The sequence below is a fragment of the Phoenix dactylifera genome, unplaced genomic scaffold (genome assembly GCF_009389715.1).
Source record: "Phoenix dactylifera cultivar Barhee BC4 unplaced genomic scaffold, palm_55x_up_171113_PBpolish2nd_filt_p 000451F, whole genome shotgun sequence".
Classification (NCBI taxonomy): Eukaryota; Viridiplantae; Streptophyta; class Magnoliopsida; order Arecales; family Arecaceae; genus Phoenix; species Phoenix dactylifera.
This window is the reverse complement of record NW_024067882.1, coordinates 259,509-283,978: the sequence shown is the minus strand read 5'-3', so window position 1 is coordinate 283,978 and position 24,470 is coordinate 259,509. Positions and strand designations below refer to the sequence as shown.

General features: G+C 36.5%; 1 protein-coding gene across 2 annotated transcripts; it reads right to left on the bottom strand.

Moving 5' to 3' along the window:
* Positions 1-832: 832 nt before the first annotated feature.
* LOC103696793 (chloroplastic lipocalin) lies at positions 833-22,925 on the bottom strand. 2 transcript variants are annotated; one of them, XM_008778510.4, is made up of 5 exons: positions 22,593-22,925; positions 16,192-16,324; positions 15,541-15,777; positions 15,169-15,459; positions 833-1,245 (listed from the first exon to the last, which is right to left on the bottom strand). In XM_008778510.4, exons 1-5 carry the CDS (start codon positions 22,646-22,648, stop codon positions 967-969), a joined length of 996 nt encoding a protein of 331 aa, XP_008776732.2. In that variant the 5' UTR covers positions 22,649-22,925; the 3' UTR covers positions 833-966. The 2 variants fall into 2 exon arrangements, with proteins under 2 accessions (XP_008776732.2, XP_008776733.2); XM_008778511.4 differs by having other exon boundaries at positions 16,192-16,321.
* Positions 22,926-24,470: the final 1,545 nt, after the last annotated feature.

Here is a 24,470-nt window from a genome sequence, read left to right as displayed (position 1 = left end):
GCAGACTATATATCGATACACTGCTAGTGGGGTTATACGATGGTATATCGACATCCTCCAATTCTTTGTGCAAATCAGATTTGCAAATTGATGAGAGACCTTAATAGTTTAAAACACTAAAGAAGCAAAACAAACTTAGATTTTTTATTTTATGCAGACCTTAATAGTGTTGGCAATGCATCAGATAATATGGCAAGAATTTGGAGCGAAAGGAATATACTGAAACCTCATGATATAAGACATTTTTGGAGATACAATTTGATATCAAGACGGTCAAAAGCGCATCAAGAATATGAAGCCTTTAGACCACATGCAGGGAAAGATCAGCAAGACAATGCATCAATAGAGTTTGAAAGTCTGGTCTGATAATGGATATTGGATCCTTGTAAACTCATTTAAATATTTTTTGGGTGGAAAATAGCATTTAAATGCAGTCACAATTAAAGTGAACAAGTATCAATAAAATAAAATAAAAAATCTTGCATCTAGAATAATAATAATGCATGGAAGTATCAAAATTAGACCTTGATATCTGCAGTAAATAAACATGCCAGATTTGTAACTTAAAGTAGAATAAATATAATTTGAAAAACTTACACTATATTATAGTAAGGGCCGCTACCACATGACTTATTCATGTATTATAATCCAAACAGTGATTTTTCCAATGAAAATCATCTCCATATTGGATACAACGTCTGGATCTTTGTAAAAAGTGAAATATACATGTACGTGAAGTCCAAAATTACTGTTTTTATCACCCAAAAATCTTTAGGAAACTCTAGAAGGAACCTAAAATAATCATCATTGAAAATCAAGCACCCCAACAAAAAGAGCATCAAAAAGAAATTGCATTACAAGATTCTAATGATCACATGGTACCACAACAAATCATCAATTACAAGAATATACTTACAGCATAACCACTCATATACATATAGAAATATATTGGTCAATCTTTTGGAGCTACTTGAAGTATAGTTCAAGAAGCTTTTTCAAGGTGTCAAAAATGCTTGTAAATGGGTTTAGCTTGACAGGTGCCTTTAATTCTAGATCAGGAAACTGGTTTGTGAGAGCCTCCTTCATTCCTGACATTGACATCATGAGAGACAGCTGACTAGAAGACATCACCTCACAGTCCTGTGGAGTATCTTTGATCTTGCTAGGGTCATACCCAAAATTTGCCAAGTACATTTTGTATTTCTCTATGAATTCCAGTCCGGGATTAGGTGTCCTTGAATAAATCTGATTTCAAAGACTTTCACATGTTAGCATCTCTTCAGTAGCATGGCACAACTTACAAAACCACGGAAAATTTGTTCCAAATAGCATTACAAGGCAGCAAGATTTGCACAAGGAGCAATACAGTGAAAAGTAGGAAAAGTACATGTAATCTGATCCCAATATTTCTGTCTGATGTTCTCAAGAATTAAAAGTATTACTAGGTAATGCATATGACCATGTTAATTTTACCAAGCAGGACATGACACAAGGAATTTGCTTTCAGAACATCAGAAATGTTTTGAGGTTGTGAAAGCTCGTACCGCATTATTTCCTCTCAGTTTACTATCATTTTATTAATCTTATGAACACCCTTGTTTGAAACATTTTGCTATCAAGCTAGGATAGCCACACTTGGGAATTGGGATCATTTTGAAGAGTCAAGACTTTATAATAACTAACATTAGGAAGCAAGTAGGAAAATCACAGGCATAGAAAAAATTATGAAGCAAAAATTGATTATGGAATTTCATCAAATCTTCTAAAGACATAATGTAACAAAAATTCAATATTTAGAATGACTTGTAAAATATTCATATACAAAAGGCAGAAAGGTAAATATCCATCAATCCAAATATACAACCTCCATCCATGTTACCTTATGCCTTGCCCTCATTTTCTAGCATCTTGCACAAACAAATTAAAGTAACTCTCCTTGCTAAAGACACATTAAATCTTTGGGGTACATACCCATACCATCTCAATAAATTCTCCATCATTTTGACCTTAATTTGCACTAGTCCTATAGCTCCTCAATATATAATTCCTAATTTAACCATGTATCCATCCTAATATTCTTATAGCTTCTACACTCCTTGTTTTCCTAATCTCTTTATTGCCTAACTAAGCTAGGAAATATAGGCTTTATTGTTGTTCTATAAAAAGTTTCCTTTAAATCACAAAGAATGCATCAAAATACTCCAAATGCACCTCTCTACTTCATCCAACCAAACCATCAAAGGCAATGGATCCATGTGAACTGGAAAGGTACTACTTTTTTATATTTCAAATACTCTACGCAATGACCAATAAGATATTGGGTATTCTTTTAATGGTTTCAGTACCAATGGGAATATTGTCAATATCACTTTTGGAGAATGTTAGTAAATACAAATATGTACAAGAAGCGAATGCTTCTTAATTGTAAAATATTTGCACAAATATCTATAGCAAATAAGAATTTTCTTTACATGAATTTCAACTAGATCATCCAATAAAAGATGGAATCAATTAGTAAACAAAAACTAGCGAAATTGAAAAAGAATTTCTGGAGAATGAACTCCGGGAAGATAGAATGAAGAAAAGTTATGATAAGTTTTTATCCTTCATTTCTTTCTCCACTACTGTTCTACTCCATTTCTGTTATTATCCTTTCTAATAAAATGAGGGAAAAGCTTTTGATAAAGAAAATGAGAGTGCTCGAAGAATTTAAACAAATATGGAGAATATTTTCACTATCAATAATGAAGTCTTCAACACCTGTAATAACATCGGACAGTTATTTAGCCTATTAAGAAGTACATAAAATATTAAGCATATATGCATTTGCTATCTTGCATACAGGATATGTTTGAGGGCATATAAGTGCCCAATCATACATTCATACTTGAAATAGTTCAGATAATATGTCAAAATGTTTGCACCTCATACTTGAGGACATGGTTTCCTAAACCATTGAACCATTAAAATGGACTAATATAGTTCACTAACCAAATATAAAAGGAAACAAACATGACAAAAGAAGAGGATGAAGACAAGCAGTAGATTAGTTATATTTTATTGTATCATAGATACAAGATGCAGCTTTTTATCCCCTTTAGGGGTGCGAAGGACAAGGCCTAAGCCCTAGAAGTTTTCTGTTAATAAATGTGAGTAAATTGTCATGCCACTAAACCATTGCCATGAATCTCATGAACAGTATTATACACTTCAATTCAAGAATAAAAAAGCCAAAATCTAGCAATAGGAGAAAATGTTGCCACATATCCTCACTTCTAGAAAACTCTCTCAAAAAAATATGAAACTATTGACAGTTTTTGGAAAGAACTTAATGAAAGTGGAAAACCTAAAATGCCAGAAGGATTGCCATGAGTCCATTGAGGATAGCTTGGACAGAGATCCATATTTGATCCCAACAAAACATCATAATTCACATCCTCTTACTTTTCCTAACTTATATAAAGGTCAAGACTAGGTCCGCCGAACCAATGCCGAGACCCGTACCAGTCGGCAACCGGTTTGGCACGACACCAATTCAGTACCGTACCGACATATGGTACGGAACCGTTTCGAACTGACATACCAATTTTTTTACAATATTTTTTAAGTTTGAACTAATGGTAATCAATTTTTTCAATTTTTCAAAAATTTTAAGTATAATTTGATGTTTTTTAATGTTTTTTGATGTTTCTATCATTTTGATACATCCTATATGATGCCTCTTGATGTTTCAGAGTGATGCAAAACATAAAATAATTTTAACATAATTTTGGTTTCTAGAATGCTTTGCATGCTAGAAGAAGCAACATGAAATACTCTAAAATTAATTAGTAAGACACAAAACATAAAATGACACAATCAATTACATATATTTAAAGTATAACATACATACCGATGTCTAGAATCTCGTTGAGTGGCGATATCTCTCGTAGATATCCGGATCATTAGTATAATCAGAAGGGACATCAGCCCACCTCTTAACCAAGCGGCATTATAGTCGTCGATGCTCATGCCAAAGCAACGCACTCCATGTTATAACCGGTCTCAAATCTTTCACTAAAGTTCTGGCTTTGAGAGGTGTCCTCTGGCAGATAATACAGCTAGGAAGAGCCCATCTGAATATGCCAGCACAAAATCTGACTTGTACGATGCTCAAAGTAAAATAAAACAAAGAATAAAAATCCTAAAAAAGTACTTACTAGTACTTATATGTTGTGTGCAAAACACTATTGAATCAAACAATGGAGCAACACCTAACTAAAACACGATATTAGGTGTTGCTCCATTCCTTTAACGGTTCATATACACTAAGACAAAAGTCTTATCCATTTGTAAATGGAACTTCAACAGCAGCTAGGTCTAGAGGGAAGTAGCCACCAAAAAGGTAGTAGCCACCAGAAGATGATACCTTAGAATGCAACAATACCCAACTAGAACAACATATTGGTTATTGCTCCATTCTTTTAACAATTTATATATACTAAGACAAAAGTCTTACCCATTTGTGGATGAAACTTTGACAGCAGCTAGGTCAAGAGGTAAGTAGCCACCGAAAGGGCGTTAGCCACCGAAAGGGTGGTAGCCACCGGAAGATGATACATCAGACGCACCATATCCGTATCCGTATCCGTATAGATCATAGACTGCCTGTGGATGTGGAAAATAGGATCCAGCATACGACTCAAAACCTAATACGTTTATGAATCCTACTCCACGTGCGAGATCATCTGCAGCTACATCATTTTTTTTGAATAACCTCAAGAAGTATGTCTCCTATATGCAATCGCATCCTCACGGGCTCTATCAGCTCATACACTATGGTCCCTATCCTATGTAGCATGCATCAACTAAAACCCATCGGTGAATCGAAGACCATCATGCGGCAATATCTCATAAATGATGGCTTCATGCCCTCTACTCTCTCCCTGACCATCAGATCTATCATCACCAAAACTATCATTGTTGCTCTTCTTGGTCTCTGAATCTGAGTGAACTGACTTCTCCTCTATGCTCTCCATCGGCGCTACAACTGTCTTTCCTTTTTTTTTTGCTATGCTGAGCAGCTGTCTGCTTTTCCTTCATGCCCCTCTACCTGGTTATACTGGCAGGATGAATGTCGTCCTTCTAACGAAGTCGATCGGGTAGCATAGTGTCCTCGTTTAAGCAACTCTCAATCATATCTCTGAGAGGATGTCTCGGACAAGAAGTCATGTGATGATCAACTCCCCAGTAACCTTTATAGCTGTGGTTGATCAGCTGGAAGGATACGTAGAATGTTGCAGCCCATTGCCCTGCATCTACTCTAGCCTCATTGGCTACGAAACTGGCAGGTTGTGGAGACAATCCTAATTCATCAAGCTCTGGTTCCTGTTACTGGCCCACAAGCCATCCGATCATAAGATCATCCGCATCGTCAACAAAAGTGTTGTCGATTGAATCTGTGTACTTCGCTCTACTTTCTCCTTCATGCACTTCAACCTCAACCTCAGATTGTAGTGAACATATACAAGGTTGTTGAGGTGCTTCTATGTCAGACGATTTTTCTGCTTGTTGTGGATGAGAGCAAAAGTAGACCAATTGCGCTCACAACTACTTGAGGAGACCATCTAAGAGAGAATCCAGATAGCTAGTTGTTTAAGATTTTTTGCAGACAAACCAAAATAAATCCACTATTTAGCTGCAAAAATATTGAATAAAATTGCATATAAGATAGTATCATATTAGTAACTATTTAACGTCAGGTAATAGTTGTTGTTGATATGTAATACCTAGATTCATACTTTTCTCACTCAGGACAGCTGTCGAGATCCCAAAGCTGTCAGTGCCCTCTCAAAATATTTTCGCCTGTGAAAAATGGTCGCATTATAGTATGTTAATTATTGAGATATGAGTTAACTTACACATGCCACTTAACTTACCTCTTCTAAATATAGGACTGTGACTTTTGAATCGGGCTCCATCTTATAGATCACATTACACAAAACGGTCAGAAATTTATCGTCTATGTCGATCCTAGGTACAGGGTACTGAAACCTCGAGTTCAAATAGTAAGCTGCAGATATAGTTCATAATTATTTTAGTAAAATTGTACAAGTACAAGAGCAATCTAATTATCAATATTCTTGATTACATACTAGATACAAGTTCCTACCCATCTGGTTGTCCCACCACCGCTTAATGATGTCGATGTAGTTTTGGGCATGCTTCGGATCTTCCTTCCTGATCTAATTCTTTGTCCTCTCCATCATATAATATAGGAAGCCCATTTGGGAGTACCTATCATTATCCATGGCCTGAAGCACTTCGTATAATGGCTTGATAGCCTTCACTATCTTCTCGGCCCACTGCTAGAATGTCTACCTCATCACCAAGTCCTTCACAATGCTCCCCTCAGTACCGGCACTCACAAACATCGGATGCAAGCCTGCTTTTCTCTTGAGGAGGCTATCAAATGCAACGTATTTAGTAGCAAACTATGTCACATCTGATCTCAAGATCTCTCCTTTTGCATACCTCCTCATCGGTGATAGAATATGGTTATAAATATATCTAGTGATGCTTTGGGTTGTCTCCACTATTTTCTATACCCTACGAATCTTTTCAATGTTCAACATGAAGTCGATACAATATGCAGCACATGGAATTCAGAAAATATATGGCCACCGCTCCATCAAGATCTCTCCGGCAGCCTTACATTGTGGCTCATTATCAGTGATGACTTGTACAACATTCTCCTCTTCTACTTGATCAATCACCCCCTCCCTCAAGATAAGGATGTTGTACATGGCATTATGCACATGATCAGAAGCATTAATAGTATGTTAAGAAGTTGATGCTTTGCCTAGTGGGACCAGTCCAACCATCACACATCACCATTCAATCCATATGTGGGCCACTAGGTTTGGTATAAGGCAATCCACTCCTTTAGCTCCTTATTGTTGTCAAGAAGCTCACCATAGATGTCCTTCAGTCCTGAAAAATCTATACCGGAACTGACAACCTATATGAAAGAAATGGTAGAACTATAGTATGCATTGTATACCACATTCGTTGAGATATGGCTGAAGCGGAACCAAAATCCAATACCTCACCACATATCCTTCTTATTCTTCTTTAGCATAATATCAACGCTCTGCCACTTCAAATCCTTTTTAAGGAAGGCATGTGGATCTAAATTATAGATGGTGTCTTCTGATGGAATTTTCTTGGATGACTCTTTCTGCTGCCAAAAACCTCCAGCAAAGAATCAATATAGCCACTGCCTCTATTGACAGCCTCTTTAATTGGGGAGATCCTTTTGAACTCTGCATCTGTCCCACTGATCACAGAACCAGAATCCGACTCATAGTGTGCGAGCCAAAATCGAGCTCTATGACTGGCCACCTCATCTTGCTGCCGCTGATCATTCAGGCTCGCTTGAATAGAAGCTTAAATCTATACCTCCTCGTCATGTAGAGCAAATGCCTCCTCTAACTTTCTGAAGTAATGGGAAGATGGCTCTGTGACTCGACAGTCCATATCCGCCTTCTTGGTAATCCTCTCTTTCGCTGCTCTAAAATCAGCGAAGTATTTTTTATCAGCTGTCGGACCTCCTGTGGACACTTTCGACATATAGATACGTCGAAATAACCACCAACTAGATGCTACTTCAACTTGATACCCTTCCTCACTTAAAATTTGCGTTACACCTCTAGTGGTTCCGACCTAAAACCATTTGCCTATAATACCAGCCAATACCATATTTTGGATACTTTCGATGGTTCCATTCCTATAGGTTTACCAAGCATGTCAATTTATCAATTATTTAAAATAAATAAAATTTTATTATAATAGAAAATATATTTTCTACTTTAGAAAATATTTCTAAATTAACTAATACATAGTATTAATTTTTTATTTTTTGATTGTTTATATATTTTTAATAAATTTAAAATTTAAAAATATGTTTAAATATCATAAATTATGAAAAATATATTTTCTACTTCAGAAGATACTTATGAAGTATGTAATATGTAGTACTAATTTTTTATTTATTATATTAATTATTTATAATTATTTTTTATATTAAAAATAATTTTTAAATAAAAATATTTTAGAAAATTAATTTGAGTTTAGATTAATGTAGAACCCTACAATGGATGCAACATATATTTTTCTAATCCCGTGGGCATGCATCAAAGACTACTTATTTCTCAATATTTTTAAATTTAGGCCTAGGCAACTATGCAAATGATCGCATCAAAACTTGAATAAATGGATACCAAATTTAGGTCGAGAGTAGCTTACATGCCCCTAAATAAGCTTCTAATGTTAGAGTTATTTTTTAAAATTTATTTAATTAATTAATTTTTAATCCAAAAATATATTTTTTAACTGAAGAATTATATATTTAATAAAAATTAAAGATTTTAGTGGGATTAATAGATCAGCTATAAATATACAATATATTATGAAATCATACCAAATTCAAAAATTGTGGCATGACCTCCCCTTATTTTTAAATTTTCTCGGCAATTTTTGGCGTTGAAAAAAAAGAAGAAAATGAGGTAAGGAGTGCAATCGTACCTTGTTTTGGGTTGGATCCTCCTTGAATCATCGAAATCGGCATATTTTTGGCAAAGGGGATTTGAGAAAAATGTGAAGGAAGGCTTGGGAAGCCTCCTCAGGACCTTTCCATCACTTAAAAAAAGGGGCAAACCAGTGCGAACGGCCTAGTTCGCACCAATTTCGCCTCCCATCACTTAAAAAAAGAGGGACCAATGCATACCGCCCGGTTTACACTGGTTTCGCTCCAAACAACCTGGTTCGAAGCAGTTCATGGTGAGTCCTATTTTTCACGGCCAAACCGACAAAATTCCATACCAGTTTGGGCCAGTTTGGTGACCTTGGTCAAGAGTGACAGGGTGTCAAGCATCTCAAAGACTCAAGCCATCAGACTTAGACTAAACAAACATGCCAATTGGCATCCTTATCCAGACTTTTTGTTAGTAGCAACAATACAAACTGCTTTCTAGAAAGATTTTCATAAATAATTTAAGTATGCCGACAACTATAGATGAGACTGGGTTTCAGTTGCATACTTGCCACATCATAGAGTGTCAAACAAGACTACATATGCTACTTCGCAAACCTTTAAAGTGAAGAATTTGAACAAACTTGTAGGTGTTTTTCATTTTCAACCACTCAAAATAACCAATCAGAACAAGCAACAATTCCATATGTAGAATATGCAAGTGAACCCTTACTCCAAGGTTCACATGGCTAGCAATCAAATGTAGGAATTTCTTATAGTTGAGGTTCTGTAGAATTATATTCATATAACTAAGTTGTCAAAACATCAAAACATAAATGAGAAGGCAAAATTTGTATAACTCAAGGAATGCTATTAATACAATTGTTTAAGAACATGAAGCAATATGTATATCATTCAAAACAACGAAAAATATGAGACCAAGGATGGCCTTACCAACCCAGTATCAGGTCGGTAAGGGTGTTTGGACCAGTGAAAGGTCCGAACTGAGTGGAACCACCCAGTTCCACTTGGTTTGGAGCTGTTCTGGGAGGTTCTCATGGCTTTCTCCTCCCTTTTCCTCTGAAGAACAGTGATTTTTGGGTGATAAATTTAGAGAAGAGGGATTTCTTGCCGATTTTGAGCAAAAATCAAAGCAAAATCAAGTATAATCCATTCCTCTATTTCTCCTTTTCCATTTTGATGCCTTAACTAGGCCAAAAATTGGAAAGATCAGAAAAAATTATGCCAAAATTTTTATTTTGGCATAAATCTATAACATGCTATAGATCTCTATATGATCTACATATTGAAGAAGGAATCATGAACTTTTTCTAGTCAAGTAATTTTTTGATCAAACAAATATATTTATGGATTATAATAGAAAAATATTGTTATTTTATTTAGTAATTTATTTAAACTTGGACATGGTTATGACCAAGATCGACGGAACCAGTACCGGGCACTGTACCGATTGCCCGACAAGACAAGTCAATACGGGCCTGCATCGTGCCTGGCCGAGCCTATAGCGCACAGTAGAAGAGGTGAGGGAGAGGGAGAACGAAAGAGAAAAAGAGAGAAGAGGGAGGCCGAGGGAGGCCAGCAGAGGGCCGGGGAGCCACCGCGCGGAGGCGGAGGCCAAAGTGCCGCCACGCGGAGGAGGCGGAGGTCGAAGAGCTGCTGGGAAGCCGCGGAAGAAAGACTTCTTCCAGTCCCCTATTTTGTTCGAAATAGGGGTGAGGCCCTTTTATTTTTGTGGTTTTTAAGTGAAAGTCGGCAATGGGTTTGCCGACTTTCACTTAAAATTTCAAAAAATAAAAGAGGCCCCTCCAACCCCTATTTCGAACGAAACAGGGGATGAGAGCGAGCCCCTCTTCCGCGGCTCCCCAGCCTCCGCCAGCCAGCCTCGACCTTCCTCTCTCTTCCTTCCTCTCCCTCTCCCTTCCTCCCCCGCTCTCTCTCTCTCTCTCTGTTTCTCTTTTTCCTTCGTCTTCTCCCCCTCTAGCGTCGATCTTGTTTTCGTCACCAAAACCATTTTGATCCGCAGCCGGTACGGCTCGGGATGCCCTAAACCGAACGGTTCGAGATGGTTTCGCTGCCCTTGGTTATGACTAACCAAACCTAAGCCGAAATTCAAGTAAATTTCAAAAACAAGTGACAATAAAGACATTCCCATGGGCTAAAAATTGTGTCGTATCCCTACTAAGGTTCCATATCAATCTGAAAGAGAATTAAATTTTAGATAGTTCATAATTAAATAGTAATTTATTATTTATAAATTAATTAAACATATTTTAAAATCATAAAAATATGAAAAATTTCTAGTCTATATAGATAATGCAGACATATTTTGTGAAGTAATTCAACCATTTTCTCATTATAATGTCAATTATGTAACTTTTAGTATTTAATTACTTAAATAATTATTAATTTAACAAAAAATCATGAAAAATATAGGAATGTGTATTGGTAATTGGGACATATTTTCTAGGGAAACATGTTAGTTTTTTATAGTACTATAAATTATCACATATATTAAGTGAAATTAAATTGTAAAAGTCTAATTTATCTTAAAAATAAAATTTTGTCTATTTTTAGAAAGTGTAGATTCACTTTATGTAATTTATAGTGATGAATGAAATGGTTTATAACATGTTTGTTTATTTTTTTAATATTTTCAACACTTTATTATTTAAAATAATTAAAATATCAATAAGTTTTACATATTTTCTATGTTATATTTTTTATAAATTTAAAAAAAAATATTTCATGATTATTTTCTATTTATACTGCAATAAAAAGTAGTGTAGAATATAGATGCATGTGACTTAAAGACTAGTATTTTAAGTATAAAATTTATTAACAATTATATATATTTTTCTTATATTATATCTATATATTTTTATATTTTTATATTTTAATATATTTTACTATAAACTTGATCTGACCAATTGACTCGACGATCATACTGGTGACCTGGTGAACTAAAACTTGCCAGGTCAGTCTCCAGTCTGGGTTTAATAACTATGGCATGGATCATATCAATATTAGACAAACCAAGGTCCTACTCCTATCTGATGTGGGAATATTTCCTAACACCCCTTTTCATGTTTAGAACCTGAAGAGTGGCAACACATGTAATAGCAAGTTGGAGCATAGAAGGATTGGTTAGTTAGATGGAATGGCTATCTCTAACACCATGTTAAAGTCCAACCCAAAGCTTAAGCTTATAAGTTGGACTTAACACTGTTGACTGACTACGTACATATAGGTACAAGTTTGCATGGTATCAATTCCACCAAACATGATGCCCCTTTTAGTACATCTCTTTACAATCTAGCAAACCTTTTGATACATTTTTCATTCAAATGCAAACTTAATTGTAACACATATGTTTTTAGGTAACTTTCATTTGGTTTGTTATTGTAAAGCTAGCGCACAAATTGGACCATCTCTTCACTTCAGTAACTCATGCTTTAATTCTTGGTCCTTAAAGCGACTTTTGGGTCCCAATTACTCAAGTTTGTTTCCAGAACCCTTCTACTCATTGATTGTTTAATTGACACCATCCTAGAAATAATCATGTCTGCATATAGCTAGACAATTAAATCCATGTATTACTCATGGCCAGACATAGCACACTCATCAACACTATCGTCAAAACCAACCACTGCACAAGTTATCAAAGTGCCTACGTGGTCGTAGAAGATGATCCCCTAAAATTCCCAGATGGAATGCCTAGGCGGCCAAGCGGATTAGTGCAATCAAAAACTCACCAGAAATTAATAAATCAACAACATAGCCTTGTTGTGTAATCAAACTATCTGAAAGGCATGTTTTTGATTCATAGAGAACACTTTAAAAACATCATAGTTATAAATGCTGGGTTATTAACTACCTAAGCTACTCATAGTATGATCTAGCATCAACAATATGTTAGAGAACATGTTATAATTGCCAAAAATAGCTGGAGGGGGCAGTTGAGGAATTAGTTGGATGCAGGAATTCCAATATGGATGCAAGGATCTACAAATGTAGTCTTTAAAGTACTTTAGTAAATATACTCAAAGGCTAATTAAAAATACCCCCATCTACTAGATAGTAAATAAAACTTGTAATATACAAGAAGAATGATGTTTCGAATTTAAAGTGATCAATAATGTCATAAGTAGGCATCTGTCCTGTAAAAAAGTGGCCCATAGATGGTTAGGCACCAACCTGGATGCTTGGACAACCACCTCACCTAGCAGCCTAGAAAGTGCTAGGTTCCTAGGAGGTGAGGTTGCCCAAGTGCCAAGATAGGACCACCTAGGCACCTACGCAGATAACCTTGCTGCTACTGCTACCTATTAAACTTCTCGAGCTAGAATTAAAATGCTTGGAGAAAAGACCATGCCAATGAGGCCTGAGAGAATATGAATAAATCTAGCTACAGCCATGGGCACCGAGAGCACAGTGATTGGAGAATAAATCTGCTCATATCTTATACATGATATAATTTTTTGGGTACAAGTCCAAACTATTAGCTAGGACCTATCTAACTGAATCAGATTATATAACTCATCTTGATCAAGGTTCAAAGTATCAAGGTTTAGGGCATTCCTAATCAATGGGTGCATTATGTCGTATAGAAGATCGTGCTTAAAAGGGTATCAAACGGTATGCCTATGTATGGATGGTACACCTTGTTACGACCTTTTTTCAATTATTTCAGATTTACATAATTTTTGGGCATAGATTTTGGAATTCAACTCAAAACCACAGAAAACATTGATTTTGGTCCCATGTTTACACTAATGATGTTCATCCTCATTTGACAAAATCCTCCCATGATTTTTTCAATGAAAAGCCAAATTGCTATCAGTATTTTGAAAAAATAATGTCAAAAGGGAGGAGGGAGAAGATTTCCCTAGCCAGAATAATTTTGCATCCCTAGAATCGAAAACAAAGCTTTTTGACTCTATGCCAACCTCACTATGCAGTCTCCTTCTCCCTACTCCATCACCACCTTCAAATTGTAGTGAAGGTTGCAACATATGAGCTATTTTAGACATCTCAACAGTACCAAGTGGTATTGCTCAATTCCATGCCAGGTTAAGATAGGTTTGAAAAAAAATGACCTCAATCTGCTTTTAACTACTCAATCCAACTTCGAGCAGCTTGAGTGCAGCTTAGTCAACATTTGCTTATACCCAGGCCCCCTTCTACCGCCAAGGGGTCAATATGGTACATATGGATGGATATGAACCACACCAACGAAAATATCAAACCTTATTCTCAATGTCAGAGACCTAGTGGCTGAAGTAATGATCTTCCATGCTAGGAAAAAAAAAATAATCCCTGGCGTATCTCAGAGAGCAACAAGCATCTTAATGTATGACCTGCCTTAGAACATTGGTGTTTGATGGAGATCCAACATCTCACCATGGGAAGGACATCTGTCATCTAAAATTAAATAGATCATCTAAGTTTTTTTATTCCAATAAGGAAGCACCAATCAAAGAGATCCACATTAACCAAAGCAATCAATGATTTAGGTTGATTAATTGATGTTTCATTCAAAAGATCAAAGCCTCTTCATTTATGGAGTACAAGATGGATAGTCAAGATTATGTGGGGGAAGCCCTAAAAAGTTTTCATTAGAAGATTATGCCATAAAGACTTCTTAACCAGCCACCTTAAAATTTCCTTCTTTAAGGAAAAAAACATAATGAGAAAAGAAAACTAGCCAGACACTTTTATGGGCCCCCACATTGCTACCAAGTAGTACCAACTATTGACCTCCCTGGGGCATTCTCTCTTGTGCAGTCACAAAAGGCAAATATGATGGACTTCGCTAGAACAAGGAGTCCAAACTAGGAAAGGAAGCTTAGAGAGGGCTTTGGAGCAGATACCATGCACAGGAAAGAACTTAATAAGAATTTATTTCTAATGATCAGTAAAAAGGAGAGAAACGAGCATATTAGGTTTCTAAGCAGTCCTATTTTAGGAGTTAGAGAAATGAAGGAGAATCTTCTAATCATAAGCATCCATCCCAAATGAATTTTCTTTTGTTCATGGGTGCTCAAAGAAAAATGAAGAAAGAGAAGCCAGCAACTTTGGGAGCCCATTAGCAGTCAGCTTATCAAATCACATTAGTAGAAAAATCATAGAAGCTGCACATACATATCTCACATTGATGATCATTAGCGCACTTGTAGCATACCAATGGTTATACAAGTCTCATCAGATCAGATCATCAGGTACATATATTTGGGATGATTTCTCTTTGTTTCTTCATCTTGCTTATATTAACTGTGATATTGATTCTATTGAAGTGCCACATAAAGATTAAAACATTTAACTACGTTTATCTGTCACATACTAACAGTGAACGTATGAAGTATGAACCCTCACATCGAGAATTAAACATGGCCGTTTTGTTTACATATGCGCACCCAAGAAAAAATGCCAACATATGAAAAGTATATGACCCTTCAATTAAGCCTACAGCATCTGCACCCAACCCTTGAAAATGGACATTGCTATGACATTAGAACAGTAATCCATAAGAACGTATTTTTGGATATTGAAAGGATCCGATGCTTAGACAAACCTGAGCCAACGTAAGATAGAGTATCATATATCATGTCTCCTAGATCGAAATATTTTGTTCTTACCTGAATGAAACCCTTGTCTTTAGCCCCAGAAACAAGAGAGAAACTATCATAGTCAGTTGCAATCACGTCGTAGGGCTCCTTAGGTATGAATGGTAGTGTGGGAAAACGAAGGTAGCATTTTTCCTTGATCATCTCTTGTTTCTCCAAATCAGTTTCAGCCTTTTCTATATCCTCCTCTGAAAGGCATTGAACCTTCCCCCTTATTCCAGTAATATAACCATCAGGGCCACCATGGACACAGAATGTATCCACTTGGATTGATGGCATCTGAGCATCAAACATGTATATGCCCTGCAAATTTAGTGAACCCTTGCTATTAGTTGAAAAATTATAATAAGTGCAAAACGGAGTCATATCATGGCATGTGTTTACCTGTGTGCAGTGGCAGTCCTCCTGTCCTTGGCCAGCAAATCCACGCTTCAGTGAAGCTACTTCAAACCATCTTCCAGAATATCTAACTGGATCAAAATTCTTAGCCGTCATGCCCCTCATCATTAGCTTCTCATTTCCTTCATCTGACATGCTATCATATTTTGACATCGAATCATTATTTGTGGCCATTGCAATCTGGCATAAACTTTGATGATGGATGGATTCTGCTGCAACAGCCTGATAAGCAGAAACAAGTATATGACATCATAATCTTCTTGTTGTCTTAGAAATTTGTTTTTCTGATTCCTGCCTCTACAATGTTTAGGTGTTCACAGTAAATATCTACTATTCTGGTTCCCGAAATGCTATTATCTGCAATGATTCCTCATATTGAATTCCTCCTCTGACGTACTAAATTTATACAAATTTACACATGAAAATTTGTATCTGAATCGCTTGTAGGTCTTATAACAATTCTGGTCTATGTGTATGAGATAAGGCTTCATCACGAAGGTTACATTAGGTCCGACAAATGATAATGACCATACGATATCAAATTTCACTATGATTTATTCCTGCCACTGCAGGCCAAATTGAATAAGTTAAATTGCTAAAAAATGGTTTTAGAAATGGAAAAGATTACATTTGTACCTGGTTTTGTGGAGAGAGGAACATAACTGAAGCAGCAAAACAGGATAGAAGTTGTCTAGAAATAACTTTTTTGTTGGATGTTGTCTCACTCAGACAACAAGTTTGAAACTTTTCCCCTGGAAAGGAGGATCTTCTATGGCAGAGAAGAAAGCCAAAAAAATGAAATTATGAGCAAACAAATAATATGAGATGATAATGGCAATGAGATTACAGATTATAAGATAAATTGGACAACAATGAAAAACAACAAATAAGGTACATCATGTAGGTAGGACAGCATGATATCACTAATCTGCAGAAAAAGATATAAGGAACAAAAGATATGAACTAGTAAGAATTTAGCAAATAACCAAAATTAATGGTGGAATTTTGGGTAATGAATATGCACAAGGGTAAAGCAAGCAAAGATATTGGAGGAAAGGCTAGAAGGGACTTAGTAACTTAGAAGCGAATATGCTATTCAAAGTTGGCATTGAAGGTGGCAATGAATAAGGAAAAGAAACGAGCAAAGAATTAATCAATGGAGGAGCAACAATAGTGGTGTGCAGAGTGCAGGCAAGAGGATTTGTTGAGGGAAGAGGATCAGGAGGGGTGGTAGAAATAAAAAGGAGAGGAGCAACATGGTGATCAACACCCAGTGCGAAGAAGTGACAATAGAGAAATGATTTAAAAAAAGAAGTCAGGCAGCCCGTGCCAACAACAAAGTCAAGGCATTTGGAGGCAACGTCTAAGTGAAATTTAATAAAATAGGAGCAAGCATCATAGGCACCAAATATGAAGGGTAAAAAGAAAAGAAGGGTATAAGGAAGGTGAAGAAGGGAAATAAGAGTGTTGGTACCTTTAGGATCCACTAGGGCAATGAGTCTTTGATTCCTTTTATGTCCCAAAAAAGCTTAGATCAGGAAAATCCTTTTTCTTTTATCCAGAGCAAGGTTTGAAAAGTCAGTCTCAATTTAGGCTTTGACTATGCATATGGAGTTTAAGTTTCGGCAGTTCAGCGGCTTCAAGGTTTTATTCCAAGTTTTGACATCTCAGTGAAAAATAAGAAAAAATTTAAAATTTAAAAATAGAAGAAAACAAAAGAAGTCAAGAAAAGTTATTCCACAATATTTTAGAGTAGTTTGTGTTATATATATATATTCTTAATTTGTGTAGTTTTGACAATTTTAGGCTGAAGCTTATATTAGATATAAGAGATTTATTAGTAAATTGATTGTAAACACATTCACACATATATTATTTACTTTTTGAATTATTCAAAGATTAACTGACAAACATATTGAGTTCTAGCATTTCTCTTTCATATGTCTGAGGAGATCAAAACGCTATTTATGAAATGTTATATATGTTATATAAAAAGGGTTACTTCTGTGAAATATATTGTATTTATTTAATTATAGTAATCTTTGTAAAGTGTTGTGATAACTGTCATTTCAGAGGTCTTGGCCCATTGACGGTTATGTTAATCATTTACACCCTCTTTTTTACTTAGGAAAAAGAAATAAGAATCATTGAAATGGAACTAGATAGTGTATGTTCTCATATATTTAAAAAAATTACTTCCATATGATAGAAAACAACACTGTTGAGTGCTTGCTCGAATGGTGTCACCTTCTGCTACTTTAGCAAGGGGGCAGGGGGTTCAATTTCAGAGGTGTCAGCCATCGAGGGGTGGGTGGGTATAGGATAAAAGATAGGGATTAGCCCCTCCTAATCTGAGAAAAGAAAAATGATAGAAAAAAATGAAACAAATCTAAAAAAGGGACAAACATTTATTGCTAATTTCAGCAGAAACTGATTGAAACCATTGAAACTAGAATAAAAGTGGTCAATTTTGACTAAGCGAAATCCAAAACTAGGAGTCAATTTCAAATTGGCCTTGTGGTGTAGGACCAGTCACGGGAGGGATGCCAAGTTGGTGTAAGATCGGTCCCGGGAAGGATGGCTGCAGCGGTGACGATGCACTCTTGGGATTACCGCCGTGCGTTGTGGCTTTAAAATGGGAACAGAGGAAGAGGGAGGAAGAACAGAAGGGGAAGAAGAGATGAGGAATGACAGAGAGGAGGAGAAGAGGGAGAAGAGAAGGAGGAAGAGAGAAGAGGAAGACGTGGGGGGGAAAATTCTTAATCACTTCATTAACCCTAATTACCATCAAAGTTCCCTATAAATAGGGCCCAATAAGAACAATTAAAATAAACCCCCTTACACAAGAATAATTCCCAATAAACCCAAAATACATAAATGAACCTTCAAATGCAAACTAGCCGAGAAACAAAATAAAATAAATATGTACTAAGATGGTGGACTAGGCGGGGACATAATCAGCTCCGATGTCCCCATCAACTCAAGTTGGTGTAGGACCAGTCACGGGAGGGATGCCAAGTTGGTGTAAGATCGGTCCCGGGAAGGATGGCTGCAGCGGTGATGATGCACTCTTGGGATTACCGCCGTGCGTTGTGGCTTTAAAATGGGAACAGAGGAAGAGGGAGGAAGAACAGAAGGGGAAGAAGAGATGAGGAATGACAGAGAGGAGGAGAAGAGGGAGAAGAGAAGGAGGAAGAGAGAAGGGGAAGACGTGGAGGGAAAAATTCTTAATCACTTCATTAACCCTAATTACCATCAAAGTTCCCTATAAATAGGCCCAATAAGAACAATTAAAATAAACCCCCTTACACAAGAATAATTCCCAATAAACCCAAAATACACAAATGAACCCTCAAATGCAAACAAACCAAGAAACAAAATAAAATAAATATGTACTAAGATGGCGGACTAGGCGGGGACATAATCAGCTCCGATGTCCCCATCACCTTGGCTAAAAACTGATCCGTTTCAGCTGAACCAAAAGGACCAACCAAAATTGGGGGTCTTCTGATACCAACCTTAGACTTAAAAGGACCAAACAAGACATAAAATTAAGCAGAAACAAAAGAAAAATACAGCAAAGTAATGGCTAAATTAAATCTAATATCACTTCAAATGGTATGTAACCATCCTTTTGTATCACACATGGTTTTCTTATTTCATTCTTTTGTGAAGGGTTTTCGCTACCTGAAATTTTTTTTTCCAGAGAATACTGCTGCCTGATATTTTCAAATTCCTAACATCTACTTCTGAAAAATGAAAATGAAAACAAGAATAATGTCTTTTACCCTTGTTTTCCATATTCATTTTCCAAGAACAGATTTAGGGAGAAAGAGACAGCCAAATACTCTTAATGAAGAAGAAACATCTAAACGAGTCAAATTGAGAGCTTGTACCCCAAAGAAAGATGGTAAGAAATGATCAGATGGAAAAAGGTGTTGCACTAATCTGTTATTTGAAGCACATTGGCGCTAATTTTGCCAAAGCAGCTCAAAACTACAAAAGCATGACATAACCACCAAAACAAAGAGGAAATGCTTACAAAGCAAGCTATAAGTTCTTTAGCTTCTAAAAGGAAAATGAACAAATAAAAAGGACACAAAATAAACGCATTGACCCAGGATAAAAACAAGGAGAATTGATTGGTTTAGAACAGGTTTCTCTCAGCATACCCATAAACCTTGCATCATTTGAAACTGCACTAAAGGTAACAGATGATTTTTATAACTAAAAGGCTATCGATAAGTGATTAAACAGTGCCAGGGCATGACCTGACTCAACTTACCACTATGCCAGATAGTAAGGTATAGCTGAGGTGGTTCTGACCCATTGGCAGATTATCATTTTTTAACTAATCAGGACAGTATAAAAGTATAAGTACTATCATAAATCAAGATTATAAAATACAAAAGGCTGCCATTTTAATGAATACATGCTGTTGGCATAGATTTTGCTCTAGAAGATAAACAAGAGAAGTGTACCAACCAAGTGGAAGTGCATTTATCAAGAAACTGAACAACAGGAAAGGCAAACTCAATACACAGTCACTGCCATCCATCAAAAGTAGAAAATTTAAGTCCAATCCTCTTTCAACTTCTCCTTTTCTCCATCATCATCCTCCTCGTTTCCTCCTCCCTCTCACCTTCTCTTCCCTTGCCTCTTGCCCTCCCTTCCACCCCTTCCTCTCTCCTCTTCCACTCATCCCATCTCAGCCTGCCCGATAATCAGCAATGCAAAAGTTCTAAGCAATCCCCATGCTTTCTGCCACCTAATTTTCTATATGGTAGAACCTAAGAAGTATAACGAGGAGAGAGAGAGAGAGAGAGAGAGAGAGAGAGAGAATTTCTATGCTGGAGCTTTGCCTACAATCACAATCCTCCAAGCTGACTGAAAACACATGTTCGATGTTCAATGGTGCCAAGGTCCGCCAAATCGGTACCGAGACCCGTAGCAGTCGACGAACGGATCGGTCCCTTTTTTTTTGAGTTTTTCAAGTTGATTTAATTAGTAATCAATCTCTTTGAACTTTGTCGATGATTTTAAGTCTAATTTGATGTTTTTATTTTTTTATATATTTTTTTATGTTTTTTGATGTTTCTATGATCCTAGTTTAACCTAAATAATGCATCTTATTGTTTTAAAATGATACAAATCATAAAATGATTATTGAGATGTTGCATGCTACAAGAAGCAACATAAAATATCCTCAAATCAAGTAGTAAGGTGAAAGATATAATATAATGCAATCAATTACATATATTTAAAGTACAACATACATACTGATATCTAAAACCTTATCGAGTGGCGATACTTCTCATAGATATCCGAATCATTAGCATAGTCAGGAGGCACATCAACTTATCCCGCTAACCAAGCGGCGTTGTAGTCTATATATTCATCCCATAAGGAACGCGCTACGGGTTATAAATACTCTTGGATCTCTTGTTGAAGCTCTATCTCTGAGAAGTATCCTCTGGCTGATAAACTGACAAATAAAACGGCTATGAAGGGGCCCATCCATATAAGCCGGCAGCAAAATCCGACCCGTAAGATACTTTGGGCTGCGTAAGATAGTAGCCACCGGAAGATATCTCAGACGTACAATATCTATATCTATATCCGTATGGGTCATAAGCCCTCCTAACATCCTTTTGTCATAAGACAAAGAAAGGAAAAGGAGGCCCAGTTCCGAACTGGGTCGACTCGGTGCGTCCCGTCCAATTAAAACCAAATTCGAACAGAACTCGCCAGTTCCAAATGGTTCCAGCCGGTTCGATCCGATTCGGGCCTTTTCCGGCCAGTTTCGGTCGGTTCGGAACTAGTTCCAGCCGATTCGAGGCCGGAACCGACTCTAATAGGCGAATTGATCCGATTTTCCACTGCATCAGCTCGGTATAGGCCGAACCAGGCGGTTCGGCCCCACTCAGCCTACCTTGAATGGTACCTTTCTAGCTGCCAATATTTTCAAATAAATGTAATATTGGTGGATCTAAAAGCAAAGCTGCAAAACAAAACTATACTTTTGGTTCACAAACATGCAAACTGTTTATCATGGAGAAAACTTTCTTCACTTCCTAAAAAGATAGATTTTATCTGGCTACCATTTTTCTTTGTGAGGTTTTATGAAAATTGTGCATTTCATTGTACATGGACAAGGTAATACTCAACTTTCTTGAAATTATGAATATCAATGGTCTGTGTAATAGTTGTAGGATCAAGTCTGATTGGTTGAGTAATGTTTGGTCCCTTTTATGCTTCATGCACCAAGTCGCAACTGGAGTTTCATTGTACTGACACTTCACACAGAGTTCTTCTACATTTTTTTCCCTTCTCGCTTGCAAGTCTCTGCAATTTTCACATGCCTTTACTACAGGACTACAACTGTGTTTAAGAGTTAGATCCGCTGTATCAGTCAGAACTGTTCCTCCAGTTTCATAGATCAATAACTTAAAACTAGTACTTATCTAGAACCTGGCCTGTTCTTCAGGCTTCACACTGAACTATATTCATTTATTGTAGTGTATGCCTTCCTGTCCGGGGAAGGGGGCAGATGGAGGTATTAATAATAATAATAATAATAATAATAATAATAATAATAATAGTTTCTCAAAGAATAAAGAGTATTAAGAGTCCTACATTGCCATTTTCAGCCCACATTGGCATTACAGAACAGATGCAGAATAAAATTGTTCCATCGTAAACCAATAAGGCAAAAATCCACCAAAAGAATCCCATATTTCTCGAACATAATCCAACTAATATTCCAAAAGAGGAAAAAGCAATAACTACATTAAAATGAGGAAAACAAGCACCATAAATAAAATCAACTTGCTATTCTGAAAAGAAAGCCGACTTGCAAAAGCAACAGCTTGACTAGAAACAGGGGAAAAGAAAACTTCTTTACAGATCGCTATACAAAATATATCGGGCCGAAATTCTCTACTGACTTACTTTAATGTCAGATAATCATACTAAATCCAGGATGAGCTACTCCCAGAAATTATTTTAAAAAATGGTTAAAAGTCATCTGTTGGTACCCATGAGAGCGGGGAGGGGGAAGGAGGTGGACCGGCGATGCCTGGAGCAGGATCATAGCCTTCAAAACAAAAACCCCGAGATCAGTAGGAGGGGACAGAGACAGGGAAGACTTTGGTCTTCCAGATTCGGTCTGCCGACGCGCAGTGGAGGCCGCGGGTCGGTGCCTAAGATTTCAGGCGACCGAGTTTTCGGCTTATCTCTCGGCAAGATGAATGGTTGGGAAATTGTCGGATGCAATCAAAGACATTCCGAGATCTCAAACGAGTCTGAACGGCAATATGCCAATCCCACAGCACTTTTCTTTTTATCCGGCTGGGGAGGGTTTATTTCCCTCGCTCGGCAGCCACGGCTCAGCCCTTGGACGGATCGGGACATGAACGATAGAGCTTTTACTAAGATGAATTTTTATTAAAAAACTATTTTTCATATTATAATAATATTATATTACAATATTATTTTATATTAATATAATATAGTTGTAAATAGTTAATTTATAATTTAAAATCTAAATATTATAATAAATAATGTAATAGGTATAAAGTTAAGAGGTATTTTCGTTATACAAATAATTCTCTGACAAGCTTTAAAAATTGTAGCTTTTTGACGAACAGTTTCTTCATCTTTTTTTTTAAAAAACCCTGAAGTATTATTTTATTTTCATATTGACCATACTTTTTCTCTTCTTATGACCACAATAAGTCCAAAATATTATCGATTTATTATACTCTGAGATTGATTTATTATACTTTCTTTTAATTTAAACAAATCAGCTAACTTAAATCAAAAGGTTGAGACATCCTGAGACAATCTCAGCCATCAGATGTATTAAAGCAATACATCAATGGGGGGCATGAATATCCCATCTCAAAGCCCTCATCATGAAAGAGTAGATACCCTATAAGCCAATCATTTGATGGGTTTCTCTTTGTAATCCTCTAAACCATATACTTTGACACTCGATATATATCAATAAAGGCATTGTGTTTCATCATTTGCTGCTTATCTATTTTATTATTGGATGATGAACCCCATAAATTAGGACATTGGTTTTAGGGTTATGATGAGATTATACCAGTGAGACCTAAAATCCTAAAATTCTAATTTAGAATATTCCCAGTCAAATTGGTATATTGCGTCGGGGATCAATATTACCGGAAAGACTGGCACATCTTATGTATGCTCAATGTAGAGGGTGATTGATCTCACAATCACTTGTGTGAGACACTAATACAAAGATGTGGGTGCTCATTAGAGGAATGAGTTCACTGAAATGACCAGCCATGAGAACATCTTATGGATTCTTACTTAATTATCAAAAGATGGTTCTCATAGTGGGAGTTGTGCAAGTGATCCTTAGACCTGAGATCACCATGGTACCTTGTGCACTTGAAGCTATGTTTTGGTTTACCCTCATTCACGACATTGCGTTGTGTACGGGATATTCTGGATATGGTGGATTTTGTACGAAGGTTGTGAGTAGGTCAACAAGGAATCAGTCACTTCTAGTAAGAGAAGGTAACATCCTACTTACTCTAATCTTATGATGATTCAAGAAGCCTTTGATCAAAGCAAAATGAATATTAGAAAGAGTTTCTAATGTTTCATTGTTTGAATTATCATATAAAAGATTGAGAGAGACATGAATAAGTGATTGAGTTTGATATTGATCCATACTCATGCACTTATTCAGGATGTAGTATGACTGAGGGATTGAATTGCACAGTAACTTGCCACTGAAGGGTATGTTTGGATTTGTCCAATACATTCCTCATCTTCCGGGTAGACATGATACGTTGCTAGACGTCAATCATGTCTTGTGGGTTGATCGGATCAAAGAGTTTGATTAGATCAAAGCATCAGAAAGGTTCTGATTGCTA

Bases quoted from the DNA above. Each gene is read 5' to 3' on its own strand.
- LOC103696793 (XM_008778510.4), bottom strand. From the start codon at position 22,648: ATGATCCTGCTCCAGGCATCGCCGGTCCACCTCCTTCCCCCTCCCCGC. The intron at 15,778-16,191 runs GTACAAATGTAA...TCTGCTTATCAG, and splicing joins TCCTCTCTCCACAAAACCAG to GCTGTTGCAGCAGAATCCAT. The intron at 15,460-15,540 runs GTAAACACATGC...CTAAATTTGCAG, and splicing joins AGGACTGCCACTGCACACAG to GGCATATACATGTTTGATGC.